The 14400-nt window shown below is 33.3% G+C and overlaps 1 protein-coding gene across 3 annotated transcripts in view; it reads left to right on the plus strand.

The window, feature by feature from the left end:
• The window catches only part of DENND4A (DENN domain containing 4A), a 135256-nt gene that overhangs the window by 58784 nt on the left and 62072 nt on the right, over positions 1–14400 (plus strand). For all 3 annotated transcript variants that reach the window (XM_066273332.1, XM_066273333.1, XM_066273334.1), the window contains exons 7-12: positions 171–412; positions 3494–3560; positions 4881–4939; positions 7514–7658; positions 7926–8101; positions 11782–11882. In XM_066273332.1, coding sequence (XP_066129429.1) covers positions 171–412; positions 3494–3560; positions 4881–4939; positions 7514–7658; positions 7926–8101; positions 11782–11882 — 790 coding nt within the window. The remainder of the gene's footprint in view (positions 1–170; positions 413–3493; positions 3561–4880; positions 4940–7513; positions 7659–7925; positions 8102–11781; positions 11883–14400) is intronic.

Raw genomic sequence — 14400 nt, forward strand, 5'->3', positions numbered from 1 at the left:
GTCTGTTTACTATTATGTTCCTGGTATTTGGCACCTTGCCTGACTCACAGGCATTTAGTGGCTTATAATGACCTGGCTCATAATGGCTCATTCATTAAATATTTAACTAATGATGTGATTTGAATAAATGATATAAAGTGTATTTACTAAATACATTACTTATTTTTCAGGTCTATGGTGCTGCTATTCAGTTTTACGAATCATATCCTGAGGAAAACCTCACAGAAAAACAGAGACTTCTTTTGGGTTTAGCATCATCAGCAGATGGGAAATCTGATAGTTCCAAAACAGTTCACACTAGTAAATGCATCTGTCTTCTTTCTCACTGGCCTTTTTTTGATGCATTCAGGAAGTTTCTGACTTTTTTGTATCGTTATTCCATCTCTGGACCTCATGTTCTTCCAATTGAGAAGTAAGTGAGAAGACTTCTTGGTTCAAAATTTGGCAGATCTCTCCATTATGTGTGGTCCCTGTACTGGCTATTGAATTGTACTGGTAAATTTTATATGGAAACTAGATTTGTCAGGTGTTATTTAGAAATAATAACTGTTGTTTTAATTAGGAATGTTTCACTATTATACTTTTTAAGTCATGTTATTTTAAATAACTTTATCTCTAACAAAAGTAACTGTTTTATGGCCCTGGTTGGGTGGCTCAGTGGATAAAGTGTTGTGCCTGCATGCCAAAGGCGCGGGTTCCATCACTGGTCAGGGCACATACAAGAAACAACTAGTGAGGATACAACTAAGGGGAACAAGTAAGTGGAAAAACAAGTTGATGCTTCTCTCTCTCTCTCTCTATCTCTCTCTCTCTCTCTCTCTCTCTCCACCTCTCCCCTCTCCCCCTCCCTTCCCCATTCTCTCTCTTTTTCTTCCTTCCCCCCACCCTCTCAAATCAATGGGAAAAAAATAAGTGTTTCTTTTTTGCTGTTCTTATGAGTTTTGGAGATCCTAAGTAGAATTTTAAAAAGTTTTGTAATTCTTATTTTACATATAATTTGAGCTTATTATTAACTGTTAAAAATATTTCTTGCTATTTTTAGATATATATTTAAAGAAAAAATAAGTGCATTCTTTATTCTTTTAAAAATTTTAATGATTTACTTTAAGACTAAAATTAAATAATGTTTCATAAAGTAATATAAAGATACAAATGAGATCTTAATATCTCCATTGTCTGACTACTGTTTATTTTATACCATCCTATCACTTAACTTCTTCTGTGTTGTTAGGCTGGATTCTCTCTCATGACAGTTGGAAAGTGATAGAATTACCATAAGAACATTTGGTGTACAGTATTACTCTTTAATTTTTCCTTGCACTTTCCTACTGTCAGTATTCTAATACAGCAGTTCTCACATTCTGTAGTTTCAGAACCCCTTTTATACTCTTATTAAAGACCAACGATGCCAAAGAACCCTTTTTTTTATATCTTATATCTGTTGCTATTTATTATAATAGAAACTAAAACTTGAGAACTTTAAAAGTATTTATTAACTTATTTTTAAAAATAATAAACCCATTACATGTTAACATAGGTATCGTTTTTTGAAAAATAACTTTTCCAAAACAAAAAATAATTAGTGAGAAGAGTGACATTGTTTTACATTTTTATAAATCTGATATCTGGATTAACTGGACACAGGTAGGTTCTCATATGTGCTTCTGTATTTAATCTGTTGCAATATGTTGTGTGGGTTGAAGTATATGAACCTGGCATCACACACGTAAGTAGGTGGAAAAGGGAGGGCATTTGAGTAGTCTTTCAGAAAATTGTGTATTTTCCTTTTTGTCACTACACCTAGACTTGACAGATGCAGTTTATATATTATAGGGATGATCAGAGATTTGGTCCTGTTCAGAACATCCATGGAGACATTTGGTCTACGTTGACCCATCTGCCTAACCTTGTGTGTCATTACCAGCTAGGTTACTGAGGCGAGAAGGGTTATTGGCAGTAAGTACAGCCACAACACAATTATTGGATCAATAAAATTTCAGCCTGACCAGACACTGGCGCAGTGGATAGAGCGTCAGACTGGGATGCGGACGACCCAAGTTCGAGACCCCAAGGTCGCCAACTTGAGCGCGGGCTCATCTGGTTTGAGCAAAGCTCACCAGCTTGGACCCAAGGTCGCTGGCTTGAGCAAGGGGTTACTCGGTCTGCTGAAGGCCCACGGTCAAGGCATATATGAGAAAGCAATCAATGAACAACTAAGGTATTCCAACGAAAAACTGATGATTGATGCTTCTCATCTCTCTTCGTTCCTGTCTGTCTGTTCCTATCTATCCCTCTCTCTGACTCTTTCTGTCTCTGTAAAAAAAAAAAAAAAAAGAATAAATAAAATAAAATTTCATAGTATTTTTTATGTATTAATCCTGTAAGCCAAAAGTATAAATAAATGTTATGGGCTATCTGAACCCTAGGACGTTTTCTAAGCATGGACATTGTCAACAGGACCAAATATCAAAGACAATATATCATGTACCAAATATGCTCATGGACATCTTCCATAGTTTAAAGTGATAGTATACACTTTTTTATAATTCCCATAATGTCTGCCAGTATTGTATGCATAGCAAGCAGTCAAAACATGCCTGTAAAATTAATAAATTTCCTTTTTAATGTTCTTTATTCAGTTGAAATTATCCCAGATCTGAAACCAAGATGATTTTGAAATAATGTTTAAAAAAGAAAAGTAGTGCAGAAATAAAATAACTTTTTCCTAAAAGGGGGGGGGCCTCACTATTTTTGCCTTTTTTCTTTTCCATAGTGTTCAATACAAAACACTTCAATCTAGCTTATTATCCATTTTCTTCTGGAAGAAAAACCATAAAATCAGTAATAGAATATTTATTCTTAATAGAAAGTATAAGCATAACCTCAGAGATATTGTGAGTTCCATTCCAGACCATCATAATAAAGCAAGTATTGTAATAAAGCAAGTTGTAATCTTTTTACTGGTGGAGGATCTTGCATTTAGTTTGTAAAAAATACAGCATCTATAAAGCATGGTAAAGCAAAGTTCAGTAAAAGGCGGGTCTGTAATTGTTCATCTTTTAGAAACAACTAAACCCTTCTATATTTCTGGAGCACTCTAAACGTTGTTTCACTTTTAAAATATGAGCAGTTGATTAAAAGGTATATTACAAATATACAAATTAGCTTCTTTGTTGATGTCCAGATCTCTGATATGTTGTAATATTATCTACGTAGGGAGAGGTAAAAGTTAAAATGATCTTTGAGATATAAATAACAAATAGTGTTGAATGCAAATAACTATTAATATAAGAAGTTACTGAATTTAGGTAGATGCAACTTTAATGGGACAAATGATTTTTGGTTGTTCACTTGTTTTCATTTTAGTAGGGATTTCGAAATTATAGGTTCATAGAGCTTTTGACTTAACTTGGACTTGTGGTGACATGTTGACCTTTGTAGCATATGGTACTCACTTTGGAATCAATCGGCTTTTTGTTTGTTTGTTTTTAAGGCATATTTCTCATTTTATGCATAAAGTTCCTTTTCCATCTCCTCAGAGACCACGGATTTTAGTTCAGGTAAGATTTTCTTATATGTGTGCCCAGTTGAATAAATATTGGTTCTGTCAAAACATAACATAAGAATAATAATTTTAAATGGGAAAAACAATCAAATGAGATCAAAAGAGAATAAGATGCAATTTAAATTTTGAAGTTTGAGCACCTCTTGTCTTATTACCTGCCTTTCAGACAACTAATTTTTCTCCTTTAAGTAAAGGGTTGCAGAATTAAAGATGCAGTAGACATTATGAACACAAAAAGGAACTTCTTTTCTTAAATTTGTTCTAAGTTTTCTGTGGCTTTGGCATTTATTCCCTAAGTTGTGTATTAGAATACATAGAAGGAAAAGTGTGTTTTCATATAGCAGGAAGGAATGCTAATATCTTTATGACAGGAGAAGCTTAAAATAAATTATTTTCCCCATCTCTTTTCCCAGTTGACTTTATGTTTCCTCTTTTGTTCATACTTTTTTTTGTACCCTTGATATATGAGTTTCTGCTTATTTAATAATTTATGAAGTGATTTATATAAGACAATATTTTTATGTAGTATCACTATCTATGCTTTACTGTATTTATAGCCCTTAATAGGGTATCATTCAAAATTAGAAGTCATTTAGCAAATAGATATTTACAAATATGTGAAAATCTGCATAAACTTAAAAATGTAGATAAAATAGTTGCATTATTATATTGCTACAGATAAAATGTCTAGAAAAATATCATTTGATAAGTTTTATAATGCCTGCACATTTACATATTATCCCTGTCTTACTTCTTGGTCTTTGGTGCCAGAATATAGATAGCACACTCAGTTTGAATACACATAACAGATTTGTTTTATAGCAGAAGTTGGCAAATTTTTTCTGTTGAGGACCAAACAGTAAATATTTTAGTGTTTACAGGTCATGCTTATCTCTGTTGAAACTACTCAGTCCTGCTGTTACTACACAAAAGCAGCTAGAGGTTAATTTGTAAATGATGAGTTCCAATAAACTTTACTTATAAAAACAGATGGCCTGTGGATTTGCCCTGGAGACCAGAGGTTTGCTAACTCTGGTTTTATGGTAGTAAATGAATAATTTAGTCTTTGAATACAGATTTGTTAAAATGGCATCAGGGAAACATTGAAGAACAGCAGAAAAAATCTAGGATTTAGAGTAGAAAAGTTGGTTGTCAGAAGAGGCCAGGGATCAGGACATCTTTTTCAGGATCTTAGTGATTACACTGATGAATGAATAATATTGAAACTGCATCATCATTAGTCTATATGTTTTTCCCAGAAAGTGGTGTTTTAAAAGTTTATATTTCAGATACTTTATTTTCAATCTTCTTCCAGTTATCACCACATGATAACCTGATTCTCAGTCAGCCTGTTTCTTCACCTCTTCCACTAAGGCAAGTAAAACTTCATTTCTGTTTATGTTTCGCTAAATCTAGTGTGAGCTAAAATAATATTCAAATATATATTTTCTCTCTTTGCTAGGTGAAATTTCAAATGGTGATGGAAATATGATACTTCTCATTTAACTGTTTCTAATCTGTATTCCTTATACTTAATATTGAGGTTAATATTCTTAAAGAAAGACTTTTAACCTAACCAAGCAGTGGCACAGTGGATAGAGCATCAGACTGGGATGCGGAGGACCCAGGTTCCAGACCCCAAGGTTGCCAGCTTGAGCACGGGCTCATCTGGTTTGAGCAAAGCTCACCAGCTTGAACCCAAGGTTGCTGGCTTGAGCAAGGGGTTACTCGGTCTGCGGTAGCCCCACGGTCAAGGCACATATGAGAAAGCAATCAATGAATAACTAAAGTGCCATGACGAAAAATTGATGATTCTCATCTCTCTCCGTTTCTGTCTGTCCCTGCCTATCCTTCTCTCTAACTCTGTCTCTGTAAAAAAAAAGAAAAAGAAAGACTTTTACAGTAGTGTTTGGTATTTTGTGTATGTATTTGTTTTCATCAAGTATTACTATATAAATAGGTACATATGTATGTAGATTATGAAAACAATTATTTTAGCTTAAAATATTTTTTGAAGAACATTCAAATGCAATTAATTTTCAGTTCCACCTCAAACTAAAGATACCTATAAATATATATTAAACCATGGGGTAGAACAATGTATTTTATCACCTTAAGAGTTCAGATAAATTATGAAATGTTCTTTTCTATGGTATCATTTCTTGAAATTTAATTAGTTGTATAATTTTTCCAACAGAAAAATAGATACAATATAATTAATCTGTTTGTAGCACATACTTAAGGGAGACTTGGTACCATCTTTGACATTAATTTTGTAAGAATTGCAAATTATTTCATCACTAGGTCTTGGCCCAGAGTGACCAGTGTTTTCTTAACCTTTGTTTAAGCCAAAAATAAACTAGAAGTACTGGCTGAGACTATGTAAAAATGATTCTAAATTATACAAGGATTTTTTTGTTGTTGTTAACAGCTATATTGGTATATAATTCACAATAGTATACAGTTCACCCAATTAAATTGTACAGTTTACTGGTTATATTCACAGAGTTCTGTAACTATCACTATAATCAATTTTAGAACATTTTCATCTCTCTAAAAAAGAAACCTTGTATACTTTAAGCAGTTTACCTTCTCTGTTTCTCCTATCACAACATACACAAACACACATACCTTCCCAACCCTTGGCAATAACTAATCTGCTTTCTGTCTCTAAAGATTTGCCTATTCTGAACATTTTATATAAGTGGAATCATAATATTTGGCCTTTTGAGTTTAGCTTCTTTCACTTAGCAGAATGTTTCCAAGGTTCATCCATATTGTAGTGTGTATCAGTACTTCATTTCTTTTTTATTTCCAACAAATTTTTCAGTTTGTGAAAATCTCACATTTTATTTATCCATTCATTCAATAATGTTGCTATGAACAGGCACAAGTGTTTTGTGGACTTTTTTTTTTTATATATAGAGACAGAGAGAGAGCCAGAGAGAAGTATAGTTAAGGACAGACAGACAGGAACGGAGAGAGATGAGAAGCATCAATCATTAGTTTCTCATTGCGACACCTTAGTTGTTCATTGATTGCTTTCTCATATGTGCCTTGATTGTGGGGCTACAGCAGACCGAGTAACCCCTTGCTCAAGCCAGCGACCTTGGGTCCAAGCTGGTGAGCTTTGCTCAAACCAGATGAGTCCGTGCTCAAACTGGCGACCTCAGGGTCTCAAACCTGGGTCCTCCGCATCCCAGTCCAACACTCTATCCACTGTGCCACTGCCTGGTCAGGCTTGTGGACATATTTCTTCATTTCTCCAAAAACTTTTGTTACTAGTTTTTCTTTATTTAAAAAAAATTTTAATTCAGTAAAGCCAATTATTTAGCATTATATAGACAAAATATTTGTTGGCTTATTGAATTACTTTCTTTGTCAACACAATATTTTGTTACTGTAGTTTTGGCTATGAATTTGCTTTGTATGTGTATATCATCCCTTGGTAGCTCTTGACTTCATATTCCTATTAGTATTATAATATGAAAGATAATCTCTTCCTAAATCAAAATTTTAACATATATATTTACCTTAAGGGAGGTGGAGCCTGTAAGTCATTTAGTTTTTCTGATTATTGCAATGGAAAATGAGCCAAAACTTTCATTAAAGGATTTACTTTCAATCAAAGCATCCCTCTCAATAATCAAATTCTTTATTTGGACTTTATGTGGTAGATCTTTATAAAATAAAGCAGGAACCTTTTTATTTTCCATGTTGAGTACAATGCTGACAAATTGAATGATTTTGAAACCATAAAAATCTCCATTGCTTTCAGAGTGTGTTTCTGATGGAGTGTTTTCCTTACATCAGATCAACAGTCACATTTAAAGTTGAATATATGATACAAATCCTATACTAATTATTAACTTTTAAAAAAATTATTTTGGGTAATGAGGTTATTGGATCTTTATTTTATTAATTACATATTTTTGTTTGGGTTGACAGCGGTGGCAAGTTTTCAACACTACTTCAGAATTTAGGCCCTGAAAATGCTGTGACCCTACTGGTGTTTGCAGTAACAGAACATAAGATTCTCATTCATTCCTTACGGCCTTCTGTGCTCACGAGTGTGACAGAAGCATTAGTGTCTGTGAGTATCACAGTTTCTTACTGTGAAAATATATTCAGATAACTTAAAGCTATTTTAATGTTTAAAATTCAGAGTGTAATGAGTTTTTATGTTGTGAAAACCATTTAAATTTTCTTATCTTTAACACTAGTTAAAATTATTTAATGCATTTTCAAGCATTAGATTTTAGATGATAAATATTTAAAAAACATTTTTTTGTGTGCATGCTGATAAATTATGCTTCAGTGTCAAAAAGCTAAATATTCTGCTATCTTTTGTTTATCCAAGATGATATTCCCCTTCCACTGGCCATGCCCGTATGTTCCTCTCTGCCCACTGGCTTTAGCCGATGTCTTGAGTGCACCATGTCCATTCATAGTAGGAATTGATTCAAGATACTTTGATCTCTATGACCCTCCACCAGATGTTAGTTGTGTTGACCTAGATACCAACACTATTTCTCAGTAAGTACATTTTAGTGATTCTACACCCAAAATTTACCTCATAATGTATGTATATAATTGTTTATTTTATAAAGGCTTATTAGGATTTCCCTTCAGCAATATTATTTTTGTGTTTTGAACTATTATCATCTTTGAATTAGCTCTTACTATGCTGCAGCGGGATAGATTTAGGGCATTGGAGAAAGTTTTATGAGGAAGAAAATGTACCTTTCATTCTTAGCTTTTTAAATATTTAAGAAACATTATAATCTTGTGCTTACTTAGAAATTTAGCAGAGGGGAAATTGAGGTTAGAAATAGAAAAAGTTTATTTGTATTTAGTCATGTATGTATGGGTAAAACACAAATTGAATTAAAATACTATTCCTTGATTTCATATTTCAATCTTATTTCTAGTGTAGTGTGCTGCTATTAGAATACTGATACTTAATAACAAAATTAATGTAATATTTTTAAATTTTTAAATAACTTTTAAATTCTACATAATTTTCTTACTTTTATACCCTAGCAGTGTAAGGATTTTATGTTTCCCTCTTTTATTGGAATAATATTTAAGTTGCACTACTAGAGCTATATATTTATAGCTTTTTTTTACAATTGTGTTTCTCTTACATCATTATTTTTAGTTTAATTATACTTACGCTGTTTAGGGGAGAGGAAATTGGTGAAGTGACCACATTGAATTCACAGGACATACTTTTTTCTCCAAAAGATACCTGTTTTATTAGGGTCTACAAATTTCCCAAATGGTTTTTTATTGCCTTACAGTGGATGTCACAAATATTTTTTTATCACTATTTTTCTGATCATACTTATGTATTCTGCCCACAATTGAGCAAGAAATTGCCTAAGGGCTAAGACAGGATTTGATATCAAGGCCCCAATGCTGGCACATGACAGACTCATTCATTGGTTGAATAATAAATAAATTACAAGAAAATGTGATTAGAACTGAACAACAAGACGCAGGGTCAGAGTTCAGTCTTCCAGTCCCACCCTAGCACAGCTCTGTGTGACTCAGGAAAGACTCATTTCATCATGTCGTCTTTCTTTTTTTTTTTTTTTAATTTTTTAATTTATTGTGTTTCACAGGTCATACTTAAAATAACTACAAGTTAATTTATCAGTAAAACCCAAAAGCTAGTACTGATTAGCCTTTTACAACTTAAGCATGTATATTTGAAATAGGTTTTTCTTCATTTTTAAATATGCATGTGCTATGTTAGAGCCTTTTGATTTAATTCCAAAATCTTACATTAATTCTAGTTTGTCATACATCAGAACTTCAAATACCTACATCATCAGAAATATTTAGCAAAAAAATTTTTTCAATTATAACATATGTAAGCTGTCAAAAAGCTTTTATTCAGAGAAAGCCTAACCAAGAAAATATGGGATGTACTTTGTGCATAAAAGCCATTTTATATATGGAATTGATAGAGTTAAAGGTTTTTCACCAGGAATATGTAATTCTTTACCAGGAATATTTAAGTTTTTAAATATTAAAGTATCTCTTTTATTTGCCAGTTGTTAATGTTACCTAATACAATGTTTTAAAAATTGAATGAAGGGTAGGAAATGAGTATCTACTATGTTTATTACATAGTAAATTACATTTCCCTCTTTTTATACTTTCCCTCAATTTGTTAAAATAACTTATTATTATTTTATCTTTCTGTTTTGATCATTAATGAGTTAAAGACTCAAAGAAACTTGAGTCATTTGCGCTCATCAGTATTCTTCCTTCTTGATCTTATCATCCTAACAAACATATGGGAGGACTGAACTGAACTGGTAAACCCACAGCTTTCTACTTCCCTTCTTCCAGAATTTCTAGAGCCTCAACCTGAAATTTGAAAGAAAATTAAATTCTGTGTATGGAATTTTCAGTTTCCTTTTTTCTTTCTGACTCTTAGATCCATTTAATGCAGAATATATTGTGAATGTCAAGAAATGTCTGAAGAAAGGGAAATTAGTACCTGATATGCATAGCCTAAATTATCTCATATTGTTCTCTGTATTTTGTGAGGTGGTTTTTATTAACCCTGTGACAGATAAGAAAACCAAAGCTTAGATTTGTAAGTAATTTACCAAAAGGCACATAAGTCAAACTGCCAGAACTGGATTTTGAAACTATCACTGTCTGACTCCAAACTAATACATCTACCATTAATTATTGGCTAGTTATGTAATAGTAACTATGTAAATGATGTTACCATGAATGAAAATGCAGAAAGCTATCATAGATCCAAGCTCAGGTGCTAAATAAAACTGCCCTACTCAGCCAAGTTTTAAAGTGAAGATATCAAGGGTAAGAGAAGGAAAGTAATTACTTGAGTAAATAATTAGATGTAATGAAATGTTACCAAAGTCTTTTTTATTCATTTATGCTATAGACATATCTTGAATACCTTTTTTGCTGAGCACCAGTAATAAAAAGGCAAGCCAAGTACACTGCCTTTTCTTAAGTTGTTCATCATCTAGTCTAGTCATCATCTAGTCCCTTCCTAGTCTAGCAAGGGAAACGTGCATACAGTGAATGATAAGGTACAGTGGGAGTGCTGTGTTGCAAAATAAAAATGAAAATGAAGTAAATAGTGTTTGTATGTTGTGTTCTCACTGTAATGTAGGATTTCATGCTCCTGGTCACTTTATAGATGAGATAAAACCTTCACAGCAGGACAGCTGCAATTTGACCCTGTCCTATCTATATTTTTATACTCATTTGTGGGAAGGTAGGGAGATCCCAAGACAGTTGTTCTTTGTCAGCTTAAGCTTTCCCATCCTCCCTTTTCTCTTTGTTTAGTTTTCAGTGATCTTTGCCCTTTTTATTCTGTGGGAAGTTTAGGGAACATTGGGGGAAATAAGTTCAGCAAGTTTTACTACATACCTTGCTGTCTTTGGTGGTGAGCGCATGAGTGATTTACTTTTCTTCTCCTTTTTCTGTATACATTTTCCAAGTTTTCTAAAATGAATATTCATTGCTGTTGAAGTAGAAAAAAGATTTAATAAAGAATGAAATAAACAAAGCTGTAATTAAATTCAAAACCTTTATGCTATTTTATCACCATGCTCTTTTCTTCTCCTACCCCGTATGTAGTTTAAAGAACAACTGTGCTGTCCTAGAAACAGGGATACCACTTTCAAGTACATACCCACTTTTATCATTATAAAAGTATTTTGAATGTTGTAGTTTACTCAGTTAATTTATATTATAGATTATTTCTTTTCTGAAAGAAACAAAAATAAATGTCACTTTTAGGAAACTAAGAAACCATATTTAAATATACCAAAGTATTTTGATAACTTTATCAATCGTTTTCTACAGTGGTTTTCCTTAGAATATAGAATAAATAAATCTTCACATAGTAGGGTTTTCTTAATATTTAGGTGTCTAGAGACTCAAGTGGAGTTTAAGTGCAAGTGGAATTTACTAAGTACCAACATAATTCCTAATTTTGAGCTATATTTAATGCAAGGTTTCACCCTCATATAAATTAATTTTTGAATATTGAACATCTCAGTTTACCCCAGTATTTTCTCCTGTTACCTGGAATACTTTGTTGTTTCATTTTATGTTCAATATGTTTTCTTTTATATATATTAGGTATGTGCTTTCCTTTATTTTTCCCCCCAAAAGGTCCATCTAACAAATATATTATTTTTGCCATTTAATCTCAGGACTGGTGACAAGAAAAATGTAGCCTGGAAGATACTTCCAAAGAAACCATGTAAAAATCTGATGAACACACTGAATAATTTGCATCAGCAATTGACAAAATGTAAGTGTCTAACTTAAAGGGAAGTAATTTAACCTGAGGAAGGGACTCCAATTACTTTGCCTTACTTGTAAAAGGATAGTGTTTATCTTAAGGAAAGTGTTTTTAAAATCTTAAAGGCAAATGAGCATTAGTGCAAAATTTGTTAGAAACTGAAAAAAAATTGTTAGAAGCCAAATGGGAGATTTATAAAATTTATTTTTTATATCTATCACAAATTTTATAGAACCATTTTAGAATAATAAAATTCAAAAAGAGGTTAAAGCGGTTGTTTTCTTTCATTTTACCTTTATTAAAATGCTTTGGAAAAAAATAAAAAAGCATTTCCACTTGCGTATTTTCTTCCTACATGGAATAGAAAGTTAGTTTTGAAAATATAATATAGACCAGTGGTTCTCAACCTTTCTAATACCGTGACCCTGCAATACAGTTCCTCATGTTGTGGTGACCCCAAACCAAAAAATAATTTTGGTGGCTACTTCCTAAATATAATTTTGCTATAGTTATGATTCGGAATGTAAATACCTGATATGCATTATGTATTTTCCGATGGCTTTAGGCGACCCCACTGGGGTCGCAACCCACAGGTTGAGAACCGCTGATATAGACGGTTTAAATTACATTAGAAAATGCTGATTTCCAATAGGGTGAGAGCTAGATCATATGCTTTTCACCTTAGCATTATGGATCTTAATACTGTGCTTACCTCAAAAAATTTTAAAATAGAAACTTTCTAAAAGCATTAGGAAATTAATCAAAAATGAAAGTTGGTTAGGATATGGAATATTTCAGTAAAAAGCTTATGTAAGAATATCTTGATAGGCCCTGGCCTGATAGCTCAGGTGACCATCATTCCCATACGTCAGGGTTGTGGGCTCGATTTCGGTCAGGGCACATACAAGAATCAACCAATGAATTCATAAATAAGTGGAACAATAAATCAGTGTGTCTCTCTCTCTTTTTGTCTCTCTCTCCCCTGTCCTCTCAAAAAAAATTTTTTTGACAGTGATCCATAATTACTAAGAAAAATTAAATCTTTTTATTTAATTCTCTTAGTATTTTATAACAATGGTCCATTCAGAGCCCATAATTTACATAAGACTTCTTGTATGAAAAATAGTAAGTGATTTTGTAGTAATATTTTAGGTTCTCATTTATGTATTAGGTGAAATATAAACAGAGAAGGTGGCTTATACCCCTGAGGGTTCAAGGTGCTTATAGTACACTTGGAAATAGACACGAAAGAGTATTTACAAAGTAAACCTCACAACAAGTAGATAATTTGGAAATGGCTCATAAACACTGGGATGTAAAAAAAAAAATGACATCAAATGAATAAAATTTTATCTTATGGGACAAATAATTATGTATGGAATTTTATTTGAGTTTAAGCTACCTAGTTAATTGTTTTCTAAAAGTGCATGTACTTCTTTTGAATAGCTGAGAAATCCAGCAGCTTTTGTAACAATATTTAAATATTATGAAAATCAGTGAAATAGCCCGTCTAAATCTATTGATGGGCAAAATCTTAAAGCTTAAAACTACAGACTTATAAACAATACTGATCGTTGAGGATTATATAACACTTTATAGCTTCAGAACACTTTCACATACATTCTTTATCTTTGCAACTTTGAGGTGAGGATAATGCGGTTGAGAGAGATAAAGTACCTTCTTAGAGATCACACAGTTGAAACATGATTTATACCCAGGCCTTCTGTTTCAACGCCCATGTTCTATCTAATACTGCTACTTTTTTTTTTGTATTTTTTCTGAAGCTGGAAACGGGGAGAGACAGTCAGACAGACTCCCGCATGTGCCCGACCAGGATCCACCCGGCATGCCCACCAGGGGGCGATGCTCTGCCCACCAGGGGGCAATGCTCTGCCCCTCCGGGGCGTCACTCAGCCGCGACCAGAGCCACTCTAGCGCCTGGGGCAGAGGCCAAGGAGCCATCCCCAGCGCCCGGGCCATCTTTGCTCCAATGGAGCCTTGGCTGCGGGAGAAGAGAGAGACAGAGAGGAAGGAGGGGGTGTGGAGAAGCAAATGGGCGCCTCTCCTATGTGCCCTGGCCGGGAATCGAACCTGGGTCCCCCGCACGCCAGGCCGACGCTCTACCACTGAGCCAACCAGCCAGGGCCACTGCTACTTTTTTAGATAAGAATTTTAGAAAAAAAAACTTGTAAGGTTATTTATTGTTCCTCATATTTTAAAAAGCTTTTCAATTTTGAAGCGACCACAAACTTTTTTCTCCTGACCATTTGGGAATAAATGCCCTATCACTTTCAAATGGAATGTATTTCCTACCACCAAGTACATTCTGCAGTATCACTACAGTACAGCCATGAAAATTAGGAAATTCACATTCAGCATTACTGCTATTCTTATCCTCAAACCAGATTTGAGTTTTACTAGTTATCATAATAATGTTTTTTACAGCAAAAGAATCCATTTCCAAATCAGATGTTGTATTTAGTTTCAAGTCTCGTTTGTGTCCTTTTCTTTAAACAGTTAATTTTTT

The sequence above is a fragment of the Saccopteryx bilineata genome, chromosome 4 (assembly GCF_036850765.1).
Source record: "Saccopteryx bilineata isolate mSacBil1 chromosome 4, mSacBil1_pri_phased_curated, whole genome shotgun sequence".
NCBI classification, from domain to species: Eukaryota; Metazoa; Chordata; class Mammalia; order Chiroptera; family Emballonuridae; genus Saccopteryx; species Saccopteryx bilineata.